Source organism: Lotus japonicus, chromosome 3 (genome assembly GCF_012489685.1).
Source record: "Lotus japonicus ecotype B-129 chromosome 3, LjGifu_v1.2".
Taxonomy (NCBI): domain Eukaryota; kingdom Viridiplantae; phylum Streptophyta; class Magnoliopsida; order Fabales; family Fabaceae; genus Lotus; species Lotus japonicus.
The window spans coordinates 8,547,832-8,567,329 of NC_080043.1; the positions used below are offsets into that span (position 1 = coordinate 8,547,832).

General features: G+C 36.5%; 1 protein-coding gene and 1 non-coding gene across 3 annotated transcripts; one reads left to right on the forward strand and one right to left on the reverse strand.

The window, feature by feature from the left end:
- The first annotated feature begins 200 nt into the window (after positions 1-200).
- On the forward strand, positions 201-15,852 carry LOC130742634 (trafficking protein particle complex II-specific subunit 130 homolog). 2 transcript variants are annotated; one of them, XM_057594734.1, is made up of 21 exons: positions 201-454; positions 735-964; positions 1,670-1,851; positions 2,813-2,996; positions 3,139-3,229; positions 3,390-3,550; positions 4,491-4,580; positions 4,698-4,859; positions 5,084-5,145; positions 5,298-5,388; positions 8,621-8,784; positions 8,893-9,103; positions 9,327-9,872; positions 9,960-10,172; positions 11,772-12,153; positions 12,245-12,335; positions 12,477-12,561; positions 12,933-13,122; positions 13,856-14,205; positions 14,930-15,020; positions 15,160-15,852. In XM_057594734.1, the coding sequence occupies exons 1-21, from the start codon at positions 391-393 to the stop codon at positions 15,339-15,341; spliced, it is 3,822 nt and encodes a 1,273-aa protein (XP_057450717.1). In that variant the 5' UTR covers positions 201-390; the 3' UTR covers positions 15,342-15,852. The 2 variants fall into 2 exon arrangements, with proteins under 2 accessions (XP_057450717.1, XP_057450718.1); XM_057594735.1 differs by having other exon boundaries at positions 13,856-14,151.
- A 1,758-nt stretch (positions 15,853-17,610) lies between these two features.
- On the reverse strand, positions 17,611-17,682 carry TRNAQ-CUG (transfer RNA glutamine (anticodon CUG)). Its single transcript has one exon. It is a non-coding gene; the product is annotated as a tRNA-Gln (tRNA).
- Between the last annotated feature and the right edge of the window lie 1,816 nt (positions 17,683-19,498).

Sequence of the window (19,498 nt, forward strand, 5' to 3'; positions counted from 1 at the left end):
ATTTATATAAAAATTCTTAATTTAAAGACCATAAAAAATTTAGCAACACACATAAAAGAAAATGTACTAACTTTTTAAACATTTTAATAATTATGTATGCGCTCGAAAAAATAACATTTATTTTGTAGAGAGGTTAATTTATTTTTCGGATGTAAAAAAATCATTTAAAACGTGTGGGTATTTTCCGGCTGCGGTGGTGCACAGTGCACAGATGAAAAAGCACGTCTAGTAAGTAGTAACTAAACTATTAGAATGATGAATCGCACGGTTGAAATAATTTCTGCTGCAAGGAGGCTGTAGACGACGGTTTTGCGGGAGAGGATCCCGATCCGCACACTCTCACTCACTTCACCACTGCACTTCTTCACTCTCTGATTCCACAGATCCAGCATGGCCAACTTCCTCGCTCAGTTCCAAACCATTAAGAACTCCTCCGATCGCCTCGTCATTTCAGGTAATTTCGACCTAAGATCCGATCTTGTTCCCTCAACATTCCTATTCGCTACAAATGCTCATGTTCTTACTTTTTTTTTTAAGATTTTTTTCAATCAAATTTAGTTGAATTCATATTCATATTAATGTAATTCACTCCATCAATTAAGCTCGGTAACTCTACAATTTCAATGTAATTGTTGTTGTTACTTAATGAATTTGGTCAATGATAGCTACAATTGTCATTGATCTAGATGTTTTTGTGTGTGATTGTGTTCATATTTGGTGGTAATGATTGGCAGTGGAGGATGTGAGTGACTTGTGGCCAACTGTAAAGCCTGCTTTCGAGGCGCGATTGCCGTTTAAAAAGGCGAGTTTGAATAACAAGACGCGGAACCCTGTCTTGGTGGAGACTTTGCCGGCCGAGTTCATATTAACTACTGATTCGAGACTGCGGAGCCGGTTCCCTCAGGAGCAGTTGTTGTTCTGGTTTCGAGAGCCGTATGCAACTGTTGTGCTGGTTACCTGTGAGGTAAAGTAGTTTCTTGGTGATGACATTTGTTTTAGGCTCTAGTGAAATTTTGTTCTGTTTAGATTATAACATCTCAGGTCGATTAGGGAGATCCACCGTGAAGTTTGCCACTGTTTATAATTTTCTGTTATAATGTGATTCATTTACTTCTTATGCATGCTTTGATATGCTGCTTTTGGCTTTCATATGTGACAAATACTGATGGGGTGTGTGTTAAGATCCGGTCCCATATTGACTATAGATATGGCCAAAATAGTCCCTATAAAAGGTAGAACCAATGTTTAGAAAACTGGATCAGTCATCAAACCGGTCGAGGCACAGGTTCAAGGTTCAAAGGTTGAACATTTGGGATATAGTTAGGTTTAGCCCAAATTCTAAGATGGTACAAGAACTTATCCTAGATCCTTTTCTTGGTCCGCCCGTAGATTTATAATCTTGTGAACTTCACGCTCCAGATGTTCAGCCCTGCATGTGAGTGGCGTGTAAGGTCCCACATTGACTAGAAATATTGCCAAATAAGTCTTGATAAAGGGTAGAACAATCATCACCCCTATGCTAGTTTTCAGGGTAGAATTAGTCCCAGCCCTAATTCTAAAATTATTGATTGTTGGGTTTTCAAAATTGTTTCATCTAAATAGTTTTGTTTATTGTTAAATTCAGTTGTGGAATCTATTTTGTAGTTTAACTCTTATTTTCTCTTCCCAGGATCTCGATGAGTTCAAAACCATCCTTAAACCACGCCTGAAATTAATTGTCCAAAATGATGAAAGGGAATGGTTTATTGTATTTGTATCTAAAGCTCATCCAGCTAATGATCAGGCAAGCAAAATGGCAAAGAAGGTTTATGCTAAACTTGAAGTCGAGTTTAGTTCCAAAAAAAGAGAAAGGTGAATTTGCGAAATTAAACTTCCAACACTTATACTCTTTCCTACCCAACAAAAAGCTGAAATTCTTGTTTGTTGGCAGTTTCCTTTAAATTTTTTTCAAATTAAGGTTAACTAGTTACTAGTCTATTATTATAGACATTACAGTATATGGTCACTGTATAAGAATCTTACTAACCATTTAATTGCATACTGTTTTCGTTGTTATGAACTTGATGTGGCAATTATTAATAGAAAATGATGGAAAATGAAAGAAAGTGATAGATAATATTATTATGGAAAAACCAGAGGTAATCTTTTAGAAAGAGATCTATAATGAACTTATGGCAGAATCTTCTGAGAGGTTCTTGTATTTATATAGTCTCTGTTGTCTCTGCTCTGTTCTAACAAAGTTGTAACTGACTGTGTGAGTTCAACAGTATGTAAATGATGTAACTGACTCTAACAGCTAACGGGCACAACTCTATAACAATGATAGCACACACAGAAACACATAAACAGAAGAGAGATTACTCTAATTAACTATAAAAGCTAACTGGTGTGGAAACACATTTTCAGAAACAGGCTTCACATAGGTGCTGTATACTCTGACAATTGTGAAAACAAAAGTGGAGCTTGGAAGGTCAATTTTAAGGGTTAATCTTATAATTTCTTTCAGTAGGATCATTCTTCCATCTATTTGTCTTTTTACTTAGCAGAAAGGAAAGTCCATAAATGATATAGAATCAACTGTTCCTATTACACGTCAATGGCTGAGATTCGGTGGTATAATTAGGATAAAAGAAAAGCTGTAAGGAGTGATAGTTAACACTTAATAAAACAGAAATAAAAACCACAAAAAAAAAGTGGATATTCAAGCATTTCGTTTTCAATTCTTTCCAAAGTAAATCTTGCTCATTTTATTTGTATTACTGATAAAATTTAATTTCCTTCCCAATTGATGCTTTTAACATTCCTCATTTAGATGCTGCAAATATGATATGCATTTCCCTGAAGCGAATTTTTGGGAGGACCTGGAATCAAAGATAACCGAATGCATTAGAAATACATTGGATAGGCGTGTACAGTTTTATGAGGATGAAATACGAAAGCTCAGTGAACAGCGCCTCATGCCAGTCTGGAACTTCTGTAATTTTTTCATACTAAAGGTTGATCCTTGTCTTTTGAAGTTTGGACTTGAGAGTGCAATAAATGGTTCTGAAGCCCAACCTTTTTTGTTTATTAATTTTCCATGTCTGCTTGTTCTAGGAGTGTATGACTTATTTTAACCAATTTGTATTCTGTACTCAGGAAAGCTTGGCATTTATATTTGAAATGGGTCACCTTCATGAAGATGCCTTACGGGAGTATGATGAACTTGAACTCTGCTATCTTGAAACAGGTGCATGATGCTTAGTTTTCTTCTCTGCTGTTGTTGTCAAGATGATCATTACATGGATGTATCATGCTTTTGATTTTTTCATGGAAAATTAAATATTGTGTTAGACAGAGAGATTTGTGAGCTATTAAAACTGATCCCAATATTGCTGGAGTTAATGCAGTTAACATGAGTGGAAAGCAAAGAGACTTTGGAGGGGGGGAGCGTGGTGATGATCAGGCGGCAGTTCTCAATCCAGGAAACAAAGCATTGACACAGATTGTTCAAGAGGATTCGTTCAGGGAGTTTGAATTCAGACAGTATCTATTTGCCTGTCAATCAAAGGTTTGCCCAAGCTGAATTACTATTATTTTGTGCAAAACATGTTACATATATTAGAAGGCTAATTGAAAAGCGAATTTAAATTGTTGTCTATTTCGTGTCTTTAATGTTTATAAACTTGGCTGCTTCTTGATAGGCAGAGGCCTCCCATTAATAAGTTCTAGGTGAGGAAAAATACGAGGAATGTAGGGGATCATAACCCAAAGTAGGTTGTAAGTTGTAACAGAATAACAGTTATAGTTATTGGGTTTGTTAAGCTGTTAGTGGGTCTGTTAGTTGTGATAGAAATAAATAGAGAAGAGGAGAGTAGAAGAGACTCATTGCATTCTGTAATCAGGATTTTGGGAGAGCACTGGTCTACTGTGCTCGTACTGCTCGCCCATAAGTTTTGACTGTCGCCCTAAGTGAATCCAGGCCCAATCTCTCCATCGCATCCGCCATCACTAAAGCCCAAATGGGGCGACCATTAAACTGGGTTGCCCCATTCCAGTCCACAAGTCCCCATGGCACTGAGCCTGAAGCATGGAGGCGAAGTGTGTCTTTAAAAGGACTCGCCATGACACCATCTCGTCGATCTGGTCTGCTCAAACTGGGCCGCCTCAATCCGCCTCCTTATGGTCAACTTACCATCCTCCAGTCCACCAATAATAAAATAAATATATATTAATTATATTTATTTAAATACGCCGGCATGTTATATTTACAAGGACTTCTGAATAATCTAAGCTTAGTCACTAAATTTACTTTTGAAAAAGTCTTGTTTATTTATTAATTTGGCATGGCCTTGCCTGATGTAGGTTACGCAATAGGCCCCTATGAATGGTCTTACCTATTTCTGTCCCTAATCCCAAGGAATGCTTAATTAGGTCCTCATGACATCTAGTTACTAGTAACTACTTATTTGTTTAACTTTCTATGTTTGCTGCTTTACTGTCATTTGCAGCTCTTATTCAAGCTAAATCGTCCCATTGAGGTTGCATCACGAGGTTATTCATTCATAATAAGCTTCTCGAAATCCTTGGCATTGCATGAGGTATTTGATTCTGTGTTGTTCATAAGTTCTCTTTACATGTGTGTATTACTAAATTATTTCAGTTTGAACTTAATTTTTTTTTTCTCATTTTGATTTCTATACAATGCTTCTTGTCAGCGTATTCTGCCTTTTTGTATGCGGGAAGTCTGGGTGATAACTGCTTGTTTGGCCTTAGTTGAAGCAACCACTTCCAATTATAATGATGGACTGATGGTGCCTGACATAGAGAAGGAGTTTTTTCTTCTTCTGGGTGACCTATATTCTCTTGGTAGAGTTAAGGTATAAAGCTTGTCTCATGAAGTTATTAAATAGACTGTCTATCTATTTTGGTTTGATGCACTCTTAAATCCACCATTAGATTGGAAATGGAATTGAATCAGAGGCATCTTTTTACTCCCTTTCTCCTCCCCTACATTCTTGCTAGGTTGATTACTGGCTACATTTATTGTGTGCCATACCATTGTTAACTAGTTTTGCTTCCTGGATTTTATATATGTTGGCAGTTCATGAGGCTTGCCTATTTAGTTGGGTATGGAACTGAAATAGAAAGAAGTCCTGTCAACAGGTGCATTTTCAAACTTGAAAAGCCAATAATCTTCTGCATTTTCTTAATCTGATCAATTCTGATTCCATTAATAAATGATGCTATATAACTGGTTACATCACATTTGGTTTCTTTCTCCATGTTTGGTCACTGTTTCTTTCCTTTTTGAGCAGTGCTTCCCTCAGCTTGCTACCTTGGCCTAAGCCAGCTGTTTGGCCTTCAGTCCCTGCTGACGCATCATCAGAGGTTCTTGACAAAGAAAAGGTAAATGATAATCATTATTGTCAGTATGACAGCTCAGTTTTTTCATAACCCAACAGATATTGTATAATTTTTAACAAAAAATTGTTCATACCTTTATATGTATGTATATATATATATATATATATATATATATACATATATATATATTTCTTTTCACACCTTCTTTCAAATATTTCTGTTGAATGTTAAGCATAAGATTACTAGCAACGCAAAATGTAGTTACCTGATAGAACACCAGAAATAAATCAAACCAAATTACTGTAATTTCTTGCTGTCCCATTTCTCCTACGACTCCTACAGAGAGTTTTCTACTTTTCTTTGTTCAAACATACAAAACAATAACACCATAGTTGAAGCTTCTTTTGAAGAACTTTCTCCCTGTGTAAGAAGTTGTTCAGCTCCATATGCTTAGTTCCTGCATGTAAGACTGGATTATTGGCAATATTCAATGTGCTGAGATTATCAGTATAAGCCCGAGGAGTATATCAATTATCATGACAAATGTAGCTCAGTAAGCAAAGATTCAAACCATAAAATCTCAGCTACTGTATTAGTAAGGCTTCTATACTCAGCCTCTAGCCGGATTGGGCAAGTAGACTATGTTTTCTGGACCACCAAGACACTAGTGTAGAGCCTAGAAAAATGCATGAGCCAGAAGTTGACTTGCGGTGATCAGGATCTAATGCGCAGTCAACATCACAATTGTCAATAATAGGAATAGACTTCTGAAGAGAGAAGGGTCTGATGTGAGGACCATGATTGAGAGTCCCTTCTAGATATCTTAATATCCTCTTAACAACTTTCCAATGTTTCTCAAGGGGCTTAGACTAAATTGCAAACTTTGTTTACTGTATATCAAATTTCTGGTTTGGTTATAGTGGAATATTGAAGCACCCCTACGACTGACCTATAAACTGTAGCATCTTCAAAATAATCAGCCCCTTGTTTTGTTAATTTGACATTAGACACCATTGGAGTAGAAATATTCTTTGCTTGCACTTTTGACAGTAGATCCTGAATATACTTTGTCTGTGATATTGATGGGAACCAATGCAACAGAGAAAGGAAAAGGGAATAATGGGAGAAAATTGCTTAATGGAATTATGTGAAAGGAAGATGATTACAGTAGTATCACTACTACTCCAGAGCTAGGCTCCTATAGAGAAAGCATAACTTCTCTATTCTCTCTAACAAAAGCAATACTCACAGATGTCTCCCTCATGCTAACAGAATTCCCTTTATACACATACCCCCCCTGATTCCCGTAACTAACTCATCCTAGCACTCCTTTCTCACACTGCCAGCTCACTCTTCTTCTGGATTCTTCCTTTCTTTCCTCTCCTCACATACACACACCATACCTTGGGCCTTGGGTTAGTTGTTTCAGCCCATTCTCTATTTGGGGATCTATCAGATATGAGGAGTGATCCATCTTTGAGATGGTGAACTTGAATTCCTATAAAATAATCAAGAGAACCCAGTTGCTTTTGGGCAAAACTTGAGTGAAGCATAGAAATTAGCTGCTGAATCAGTGGCAAACCATCTCTAGTAAGAACATAGATGAGAATGTATATACAGTGTCCTTGTGCAGAATAGATGAATAAAGAAGGATCACACTTGTTGGACTTGAAACCAAGTGAAGTTAGAGCAATAGTTAACCTGACAAATCAAGCTCTAAGGGCTTGTTTGTGCCCATAGAGAGCCTTCTTGAACTTGCTAACTAGAGACTTATCAGCCACGTCAAATCCAGGGGTTAACATCAATTTAAAGTAAAGGAAACTATTTGGAGACAACAATGGTTAAAATACATCTAACAGTAATAGGCTTAATGACAGGAGAAAAAGTCTCTAAGAAATCAAGTCCTTGCTGCTGGTGAGACCCCTTAGCCTCTAGTCTGGTTTTGTATTCGTTAATTGTGCCATCTGGATTCTCTTTTACTTTAAATACCCACTTGCGCCCTATAGCCTTGTGCCCCATAGGAAGAGAGACCAAGGGCCAGGTGTTATTATTTTGTAGAGCAATAAATTCTTGCTCCGTAGCTGCTAACCAATGGGGATGAGACAAGGCTTGACTATGAGAAGTTGGTTCCATATGGGTGAGAAGAAGAGTGGGATTGACTCGGGTTTGGACAATACTAGATTTTGCTCTTGTATGCATATGGTGAATTTTATCTGGATGAATAAATAGATAATTTTGTGAAGGACTAGCAACACACGGTGAATTTTGTTAGGCTGAAAAGGTGAGAAAAATATTGGAGAACCAACCGAGTGAATAGGAAAACCTTTCCCATTTCCCATGAGAATTTGTGTCTGATAAGATGCTAGAACTTGTATTGCATCAGTGAGATTATTAGCATCACGATGTGTTGCTTCTGAATCAGGGAACCAGGCTTGCTGAGTGCGTATATCCGGAGCAATAAGGTAAGCTTGGGCTGGAGGTTGATTGGATGTATTAGATCTGGGAGGTTGGTGTTGTTGAAAGTGCATTTGTTGAGGCCGTGAGGGTGGCCTGGAATGCCATTGACCTTGATAAGAAGAATCAGGAACTTGGTAACAGCAAATCATCACTCTACAAATTTGGCATTGAACAGACAACTTGCCTGAATCACAACTTCTACCTCCACGAAAACGCCCAAATCTGCCACTTCTACCTCCTTGATATTGAGAAGAAGGTGATGATCAAAATTTGTAGCCTCAGATGCCTAATTCTGATTAGAGACATGAGCTACATTAACAGAAAGTGCACCGGATTCAGCTAGACACTTCATTTTCAACTTTTCAAGACTTGCTTCATGTTAGGGTTCTAAATATTATTGGGCCTGTGGTGCCTGCGCCGATCCACCATGCCCCATCACCATGCCTAATTTTGCACCAGCCAAAGGCACCTAAGATCAACATATGGCTATGTTCTCGTGTAAATGTTTCAATTCCTCTTTTTTCACAAAATCTATTGCACTCAATTCTTGGTTGGAGGCTCCTTGTTATTTCTTTTATTTCCTTTGTAAAAAGGTTTACTTATTAAGTATGTTAAAAAGAGAAAAAATTGCTTTTTTTTAAAACACTTATTGCCTTTAATAGAATTGGAATTTTACTTACGATAGAATGAGAAAGACATATACATATGAAATCTATTGAGCACATGTTTTAGGTTTTAATGTTGTTATTTTAGTTTCCCCTTTAATCCATCGTATATTTAGTTGTTTACCTTAAATAATGTGATTATATCTCTGCAGCTGATTCTCCAAACAACTCCTAGAGCCAAGCACTTTGGTATCCAGAGGAAACCCCTGCCTCTGGAACCTACAGTACTTCTACGAGAAGCCAATAGGCGGAGGGCTTCACTTTCAGCTGGAAATGTGTTTGAAATATTTGACAGTCGCCAGGGTCCAGTGGAAGGGTAATGGAATTCTATATATTGTCCTGATTGAATCTTGTTAATAAGTTAACTTTTTAGAATTCTTAGATTTTCTGTTAATTTTTATCATTTTTATTTGTGTGCTGACAGATCAGGTTTCGATGCGTCCTCCAGGATGTCACCACAAAAAGTACATGCAAGTTCCATGTCACGCACTAATTCTTCACCAGGAAACTTTGATGGATCAATTGACCGACCTATGAGGCTTGCTGAGATCTATGTTGCCGCTGAGCATGCTTTGAAGCAGACAATTTCTAATCAGGAGCTGTTGAAATCATTATCATCATCTGAGGAGTTTGAGGTATTAATTGGGCTGATGGATAGTGGAAGCTAATTGGAATGTTTTTCAAGGATCTCTTGTCAAGAGTTTCTCATAATTTATATCAATGTCTTGTCTTGAAATGTGTGCTTTATCATTGTTTTCACATCCTGACTTGTAAATATGTTTGTTAATATATGTCCTAGTGCCATTTGGGCTTCATCTCCATTAATTTTCTCATTTGTTTCTTTCATCTTTTGGGCAGCAAAAATATTTAGAGCTAACTAAAGGTGCTGCTGACAATTACCATCGTTCCTGGTGGAAAAGACATGGAGTGGTCCTTGATGGTGAGATAGCTGCTGTTGCCTTTAAGCGTGGACACTTTGATCAAGCTGCAAAGTCATATGAGAAGGTTTGTGCACTGTATTCTGGTGAAGGATGGCAGGACCTGTTGGCTGAGGTCCTTCCCTATTTAGCTGAGTGTCAGAAGATACTTGATGATCAAGCAGGCTACTTACTATCCTGTGTGAGGTTACTTTCTCTTGATGAAGAATTATTTTCGACCAAGGAGCGTCAAGCTTTTCAGTCAGAAGTGCTCCGTCTTGCTCATAGTGAAATGAAGAACCCTGTACCTCTTGATGTATCATCATTAATTACATTTTCAGGAAATCCAGGGCCTCCATTGGAGTTATGTGATAGGGATCCTGGTATCCTTTCTGTAACTGTTTGGAGTGGTTTTCCAGATGATATAACTCTTGATTCAATCAGTCTTACATTAATGGCAACAAATAACGCTGATGAAGGTGTAAAGGTATTTGTTGTTGGGAATTATTTCATTCATTTCATCAACAGTGGTAAGTTAATGATTTCCTCCCTAAATTCTGTTATGTTGTTTTAGGCATTGAAGAGTTCTACAGCTATTGTGTTACAGCCTGGTCGGAATACTATTACCTTAGATCTACCACCTCACAAACCAGGATCCTATGTTCTTGGAGTTCTTACTGGGCAGATTGGGCAGCTGAGGTTTAGATCTCATAGTTTTTCAAAAATTGGTCCTGCAGATTGCGATGATTTTATGAGTTATGAAAAGCCAGCTAAACCTATTTTGAAGGTAGCCTCTCTTCTCAGGATGAAAAAATAGAATCTGTTCTGATGGTGCAATAGGATATAGGGAGTCTTTATTCACATTATATTCCCATTATTTTCTTTGTTGTTTCCTCTTGATCATCATACCCAATTAAACTCCAAATAATTTGTTAAGATATTAGATATGTTATATGTTTTGATAAGATTAGTGTTAAAGATGAAGAGAAACTGAGATAAAAAGAAAGGAGAGATTCTGAAGTTTTGTTAAACTGAATTGTATTTACTTGATTACTGAATACACGTAGTAAGCTTGATTTACTCTCAAGCATAGCAAATGACTTGTAAGTCGTAACTGGTTATAACACAATCAGTTACAAGTCTAACAGAAACAGTTACAATTGCTGCTAACTAATTACAAGAGTAATGATCCAGTACGTCGCACCCTCAGTAATTTTCATACAACCAAAACTACAATATTACATATATCCTAATAAGTAGTTACGGTAGGTATTATCATGTCATCATGCAGTGGATAGGATTAGTTTTGTAGGTGATGTTTGAGATAGACTAGGAAACCTATTGCTGAGAATAATAGACTAGGACACTTGTCTGTATATTGTACTTCTAAGTCATGTGTAATACACATCACTCACATCAATCATATTATCAATCAGAAAATAATATTCCTTTCATCTTGGAAACAGAGCTCCCAATCCCTACTCCCTGGGGGGCTTTGCTTTCTCTACTCAATCCTAGCTGCCTTCATTGCGGACCTGGAACTTTTATTGCCTTGCGCCCATACCAGCTCATTGTTGTTAACTGTCAGCCGCCTTCATTGCGGACTGAGAACTTTTGTTGCCTTCATTGCGACCTACAGAGCATTGCTAACTTAATTGCACCTAGGTGCTGAGAACTTTTGTCACCTTCATTGCGACCTAGTGAGAGCTGCTTTTATTGCTCCCAGAGACTGATAACAGCCATTGAACACCATCACTGTGGCCTTGAAACTGTGCCACCATCACTGTGGCCTTGAGACCGTACCACTTTCACTGCGAACGAAATTGGGTACCCTTTATTGCACTTGCACTCTGATATTCAGCGTTTTTGTGTGCCAGATACATTGAAAACCTCTTTGCCACTCATTTACCGTCATTGACCGTTGACCATCGTTTGCTTCCTCATCTTGTTATGATGACACATGTACTAAGGGACTTTCCATAGTGAGATTTCAAGAACTCAGTTGCATGCTGGGAATGATTGATATACATTCCCCAGCTTGAGGGTGAGTGTTGAGATATTAGATATATTCTTTATGATAAGTTAATATTAGATTTGAGATATGCTTTATGCTAGGTGTTATCATGTACTAGATAGGTTTAATTTTATAGATAATGTTTGAGATAGACTAGGAAATCTATTGATGAGATCGATTAGGACACTTATCTATATATTGTAAGTCATGTGTGATACACGTCGACCGTATTATCAAACAGAAACAATATTCCTTTCAACTTTTTCTATAAGTTATTGGTAAATATAATGTGTCATTTGTTTTAAGTGGTGCTGTTTGTCTTAAAAAATAGTCAGTGTCAATTATCTAACAATTCCATTTATCAATTTGTAGGTTTTCAAGCCTAGAGCCCTTGTTGATCTTGAAGCTGCTGTTTCATCTGCTTTGTTAATAAATGAACACCAATGGCTTGGCATTTTAGTTCGACCTTTAAATTACTCCCTCAGAGCTGCTGTCTTGCATATTGATACTGGTCCAGGGTTGGAGATTGAAAAGTCACACATAATTGAGATGGAAAGCTGTGCTTGCGTATCACAGAATGATGATGGCCAGGGTGGTGCTCAAGTAGATTCTTTAAATTATGAGAAAAGATTTGAACGTTTGACTCTTGATGATGGTAAAGTAGTGTTTCCCAATTGGGCAAGTGACACTCCTTCTGTTCTTTGGGTTCTGATTCGTGCCATCAGTGATACGCTCTGCAGAGGATCATCTTCAGGTTATGATGCTGCTAGATATCTTGATTGCTCCATTTATGTGAATTTTATATTTAACCATATGCACTTATTTGGGTTATTTATTCTTTTCAGGCACAACAAGGAGAGAGAGTATTGTAGATGGAATGAGAACAATAGCTCTGAAACTGGAATTTGGAGCATTCCACAATCAGACATTTGAAAGGTTTTTCCATTTCCATTATTAATATGTTTAACCACCATAGTTGGATCATACAACTGTTGAATTATAAGTGCCAACTACTGGTTTTGAAATTTTGTTCCTTTTTCTACCTTTTGTTACATAATAATCTTTTTTGATATCCAGGACCCTAGCAGTGCATTTTACGTATCCTTTCTATGTAAGGACACGTGTTACTGATAAATGCAATGATGGTACCCTGCTTCTGCAGGTATGGATCCTTTTATCATTATTATTTAATTATGCTTGAAAGGTTTTTCCATTTCCAATTTTCGACATGAAAGTGGGGCAAGCTTGTCCATTGTCCTCACTTCAAGCCCCAATTAGATATAAAACCATTTTTATGCCTTTCCGAAACAGGTTGAGATTTTGGATTTGTTGATTTATCACAAGATTGAATTGGCAACAAAATACCAAAAGTCTATCGAAGTTCATTTGAACTTTCTACTCGTTTAATTTATACATTTATGATAAATGTAAATATATTATCTCAAGTAGGCAATTAATGACTAAAAATTCTATGACTTTATCTTGTTCTTTTCTGTTGATAAGGACACTGGTTCACGTTCATGTGACTTCTAGGTAATACTTCACTCTGAAGTAAAGGCTACATTGACCGTATATGATGCTTGGCTTGATCTTCAAGATGGATTTATTCATACTGGACAAACTGATGGTAGACCTAATTCAAGCTTCTTCCCACTAATCATATCTCCCACTTCCAAAGCAGGAATTTTGTTTAGTATCTGCCTAGGCAAAACAAATGCAGAAGGTAAGTGAATTTTGCCAGAGATCAGTGAAATGATGTTATTGTTGCTTTTTTCTGTATTTACACCAAATGATTTGATCTGATGCATGCCCCAAGTATCACAATGACTATATTATCATGCAGATTATTGTAACTGTTAATCACAGATCCTAGTGGGTCTTTACATCACTGGAAGTGCATTTCCGTAATTCTATCAATTTTCAGAGGTTTCCGATTGATTGTCTTGTTCGAATTCAAGTTTAGTAAATTGGGCCAACCGCTGCTGTTAATAACTCTATTAATATGTTTTTTCTTTCATAGTTACCGGTTCCATATCAATCTTTCTGAATGTGCAAGAAAAAATCCTGTCCTTGTATCTAAACCTGTAGTCTATGTTAAACCCTGATGGTATTGTTTCTAGCTTTTGTCTATTGATGTGATTTTGATATGACTGCCTCAGTACTCATTTTCACTTCACTCATGTTTTTAATTATGAGATTTATTCATTAAGAATGAGGGACATGCCTATAAAATGTTGTCCTTAGGCATGCAAAATTTATAGCCCTTATAATTCTTTTAAAAAACTGGTATGCAAAGCATCAGGCATTTTTTCTAGTTGACAATCTTAGCCATAGCATGATTTACCTGTGATGCACATTTTTATTCCAATAGAACTATAGAAGTATATTAGTGAAAATCGTAATAGCATGATTTCTGCTATTGATTAGCTGATTTGATTTTCAAAAACAACTTGCAGAAGAAGCTACGAAGCAACCAGAAAGCATATTAAATATCAAATATGGAATTTCTGGTGATAGAACATCAGGAGCCCATCGTCCTTTCTTGAATGAATCTACTGGAGTTGATGGTGTCAGACAGGAGTTGATCTTCAAGACTGCAATTACTTTGCAAAGGCCTGTTCTTGATCCGTGCATAGCCGTTGGTTTTCTTCCTCTCCCTTCAGATGGCCTAAGAGTTGGACAACTGGTTAAAATGCAATGGAGGGTGGAAAGATTAAAATATTTGGATGAGAAAGAAGTCTCCCAACAGAGTGTAAGTCTTCGTAAACAGAAGAAAGAAGAATGTTTGCTACATGTTAGATCCCTGGTAACTGGTGTATTTGCTATTTTGAATTCCAGCTTCAACTCTTTTTTTTTTGCATAATTTATATCTTCTTTCACTGATAAGATACAGTCAAATCCTTCTGTGCCACCCAATGAGCTAATATGCTAGGTGCTTAAACAATCTCAGATGGTTAATGTTTAGACATATTTTCTTTCTGGTTTTTTTAATGGAACAAATTGATAGAGGACAGGAAGAAGATGCCCTTTTCTTTCATTTTTCCCTCTAGTTTTTGTGAAACACAGATGTTAGAAGGTAATTATCAACTGTTCAGGAACAAAAACAATGCAAGGAAGAAATCATTGGTAGAAACTAGAAACCATCGGGTGGCTCATATTTCTGGGGTTGATTTTAGTTGGTACCATAATAAAAACCATTCTCCCTTTATGGGGTCCCTCCATAATCTCTTTAATTTTCTAAATATAGCAATAGAACTTATACCTGTTCCTATTCTTCACTCAACAATTTTATTCCTCCTCCCAAACTGCGACCCATACATGAGTATTCTTGTAGAATGATGTCAACATGTTCCACGTCCCTGTCTCTGTATTTTCTTTGGAGAAGCTGGATAAGAAAAGGGGTTAAAAATATCTAATGTCTAAAGAGTGTTTTCAGTCCTGAACCTGGATAAATATTGTGCCAATATTGTCTTTCTCTTCTAATGTTCCTATATTCTGTTTGAACTATAATTTTGTTTTTCATTTGACAGGATGAGGTGCTTTACGAGGTAAATGCAAATTCCGGAAATTGGATGATAGCTGGGAGGAAAAGAGGACATGTGTCTCTCTCCATAAAACAGGGTATGGATCCATGACAGTTCGGGAAAATATCCTTTTAATTAACTAAGAACATATTTTACAGCTGGTGCTAAGTCTGCTGGAATTACCTGTAGTGTGGTATGCCTTCATTGATATTTGAATTTCTTTTTCATCATGATAGGTGCACGGATCATTATCTCAGTATTATGCATGCCACTGGTGGCTGGTTATGTTCGTCCTCCTCTACTTGGGCTACCAGATGTTGATGAGGCAAATATAAGATGCAAACCTGCTGGGCCACATCTGATTTGTGTTTTGCCTCCAGCTCTGAGCTCATCCTTCTGCATTCCAGTTGATTCATGAACTTATGATTTCATTCAACCTTGAGTGCCTTCGTTCCATATGAAGTTTGAGCAGGCATTAGCCCCTCTCCAACGACAAGGATTAGCAAACCTTTCAAAGATCTCTATGATGCTCATAACTCCCCTCTAGACCTAGCAGCGGTCGAGGCTCCATCTATTAATGGATGATTTTTGGGTTTGAAAGATTAGAGTTTTTTTTTTTTTTTTTGGTTTCAGTGAAATAGGAAAGTGTAATTTTTCTGTTATAGCATGAACTATCTCCATAGTTTGATTTTTGTTGCTTAAGGCCTTCAGGCAGCAGTGTTGTGTCAGCACCTTGACTCTTGTACAGTGGATTTTTGTGCACTTCCTTGTACGATAGATACACAGACCATAACATTTTTTCGTCCTTTGTTAAAAATGATAAATATTGGTAGGAACAATAGACACTTGACACTCAAATTTTGTGTTAAGTTGCTACCTCACTGGTTAATATTTTTTGTTATCAATCATAACTTCGTTTTATTGCCTGACATTTACTTGCTGACTACATTTATTTTCTCTCCCTCCCAACTTTTCGAAGGGGCCAACTCACTGGTGTATTTTACACCGTTTTAATAACTTCAAACAAAATCTGTATTTTATTTTATCTGTCCAACCGTATAGTTAGCTATTCATCAACTTTATTATGTGACAAATTTTGTAAAATGTTTTTTTTTTGAAAGTAAAATGTTAATAATTATAAGTTTATAATCAAATGGTTTTTTTTCATACATTTTAAAATGTTAATATGATGTTAATAATTCTTAAAGACACTAACGATTAAAATTTTATAAATATAATCTTTGTGAAAGTAATTTTCAATCTAACGGTGAATTTCAAGGTATAATAACCCGGTAAAAGTTATTTAAAGGTGTTAGACCACCAAAGTATTACACTAGTGTAAGTGCATCCTTTCCCTCCAACTTTAATATTTGGTGTTAGTTAAATAGGAAATATCACTCATTGTAAACAATTTGGAAACTACTGGCTGGATTTTGGGATGCCAAGTTTGTTTTCGACATAAACGCACGAGTTTGAATTATGATTATGTTTGTGATAGATTTTGACCAGTTTATAACTTATTCATATAACTTATTTGACTGAATGATTTGCGATAAATGAAAATAACATTTTCCACATATAATTAAACGATAACTTCAAAACAAATTAGAAGTATTATGTTGTGAACAGAAACTGAATTATGATGGAGAGCACTGAAATGCTCCGGGTTGTAATGGGATTTCTACTAGGCCTCGTGGACATCCTAAAAGTCTAAAGAAAGGGCGGGCATTCTCGGTCCATGGTGGTGGTTTCCTCCGATGTTGCTAGACCCTTGCCTTTGCTGGAGGGGAGGAATGGTTTGTTTGACGTTCCTATCTCTATAGTAGTGCTAGAGCCTTGGCCCTCAAATGCAGGTTCTGCTAGAGAGTATTTTACTATATCAAAAAGGCATGGCTTCTTGTGAAAGTTTGAGGACTTGAGTACCAAGACAATGATCTCCAAGCTATTCGCGGGTTGGAGGAAGAACTTAGGATATGATGTTTTCTTCTGAGTATTTGAGTGAGATTGTTTTGCTTGCTTGTTTCTTGGTTTTGGGAGCCTTCTTTTTGTGTAGTTTTTATATGTTGTTTTTGGGTATTGCTTTGGTGGGCTTATATTTTTCTCCTATGTAGAGATTTTGCGCCCTTCTTTTTATTTGAGTTGCCTCCCCTTCTTGTCACTTGTTCGAACCTCAAAGTTTTTCATAATGAAATGAAATCTTTTCTTTCAAAAAAGTATGAATAAAAAATTCGATAAAGAATGAATTCAAAGATATGTAAATAACAATTTTAGAATGTAAACATTTTTTTTATTTAAACGTGCCAAATACTGTGTAAATTTTTTTGGTGAATAGAAAAAGTGTGTATTTTTTTATTTAAAAGTTAGTTTTAGAATTATTGAAATAAAAAATAAATTTGATATGTTATTAGTAATTATAAGTGTGTTCATAACACCCGAATCGGAATTGCGATTGAAATTTAATAAAAAAAAAAGTAATTATGGGTGTACAAGAAACAACTCTGGCTTTGAGCTGCACCCTGCAATAAAAAAAGGCTTTATTGACCAAAATAAAAAGATAAAAAAAAAGGGCTTGAATAGCTGAAAAATTAAACAGCCTAGCAATCAAACTAAAGTACCAAATTGTCTTCACCCAACACAAATCAGACAATATTGCTGTCATTAATTTCAAAAAAAATAAAAAGAGAAACAGGTTCCACCGAGATTTGAACTCGGGTTACTGCATTCAGAGTCCAATGTCCTGACCACTAGACCATGGAACCAAGCTTGTGTAATTTCGGCTATAAAACAATTAGTACAACTAATAATTATTAACCCATTGACTGCCCAATAGTTGTTTTTTCTTTTCCTTTTTGGGGTCAAAAATTGCTCACAAGTTGAATTACATAGTTAGTGGCGGAGCTTAGAAAAATAAATTGTAGGTCCCCTTAAAATCAGCGCCTAGTTTATCACCTCCTTTTTTTTAAACCAAAACCCTCTTTTTAATCGTTTAGGAAATAATAGCGTTAGAGTTGTAGCTATGAGTGCTACAGATGGTCTAATAAGAGGAATGGAAGTGATTGGCACAAGAGCTGCTCTAAGTGTCCTGACTTACCCGAAATGCCAAAAACGAGCAAATATACACACTTAAAGCCCATGTAAGCACAAGGCTGAGGGCTTGAAGGTTGTGTGCCTTTTGATCTACCGCCCACGCTGGCCCGAGCTAATCACTGAGTTACAACCCACGATTACTTGGCTTAATCTCCAGGACATACTTCCAACCCAATAAGCACAAGGTTGAGTGGCTTGGAGGGTTATGCACCTACAAAGCTACCGCTCACGGTAGCCCGACCTAGTCACCAAGTTACCAACAACGGTAACCTGACTTAATCTCCAGAACACACTTGAAGCCCAATAAGCACACGTCTTAAGGGTTTGGCAGGTTGTATGCCTACCAAGCTACCGCTCACGGTAGCGTGACCTAATCACCGACTTACCATCCATAGTAACTAGACATAATCACCAAGGGACACTTCAAACTGAATAAACACGTGTCACATGCGTGAATTTGAAATACGGGTAACCCCTTAATTAAATAGTCTTATGTAACCTCATGGTCACTAACTAATCATTATCACATTTAATAACCTAATAAATCGCTCTAAGTATAACACCCAAACAACTAAAAGCTCAGAGACATTCTTAATCGCATAAAGAGGCTAAGATAATAGGTTTATGGCATCTTCACTTTAACACCGTAACACTAATACTTGGAGCTATGGTGTATGCTTGTCATTGAGTCTTGCCTCGAAGTTTTGAAAAGAACATATACCATATAAGAACATTCTTGGCAAGTGGCGATGACAACGTGATCGTTTATTAGCCACATCATCAATTGACATTGAGTTGTTATAAAGCGGAGACTACAACCAATGTTATATTTAAAACTAGAGACTAAAACTATAAAAAAAATTGATGGTAAGGGGGTCCAAACCAAATTTAAGTGTAAATGTGGGGACTAAAATCTTATTTAAATCTTTATTAAGAGTTAAAGGTGTGTACATCGTTAATGTAAATATTGTTTACACAGTCATTCAATTGAATTTCAACACATTAAAAATATCTTTATTTTAATTTAAATATAAAGCGAAAATTATTACTTATATAACATGCAATGATTCGTTATAAGTGGAAAAATGTATATCCACTAAAATAGTTTTGAAATGTTTTCAACTGTGATTTTTTTGTATAATTATTGGGCACCCGATCACCCTTTGAATACCAACTATTCCAAATTTGGGATTTAATCACAATTAATGCATATCATCCCTCCATTAAAGTGTATTGTGTGGAGATTGAACCTGGAAGCTCACTCGGCTAATCTAACCCATCCAACTTCCATCCCTAATTCAATAATTATTTATTCACACCTCATTTTGAGGTGGAATGAGGTGGAGGAAGAGAGAGATAGGAAGAAAAGAAAAAGTAAGAGTGAGAAAGTATAAGATGTGATAGATGATAAGAGGAGAGAGATAGAAATAAAAATAGGTTGAAATAATGTGTATAAAAAAAGAGGTGTGTATATATCATTACCCATCC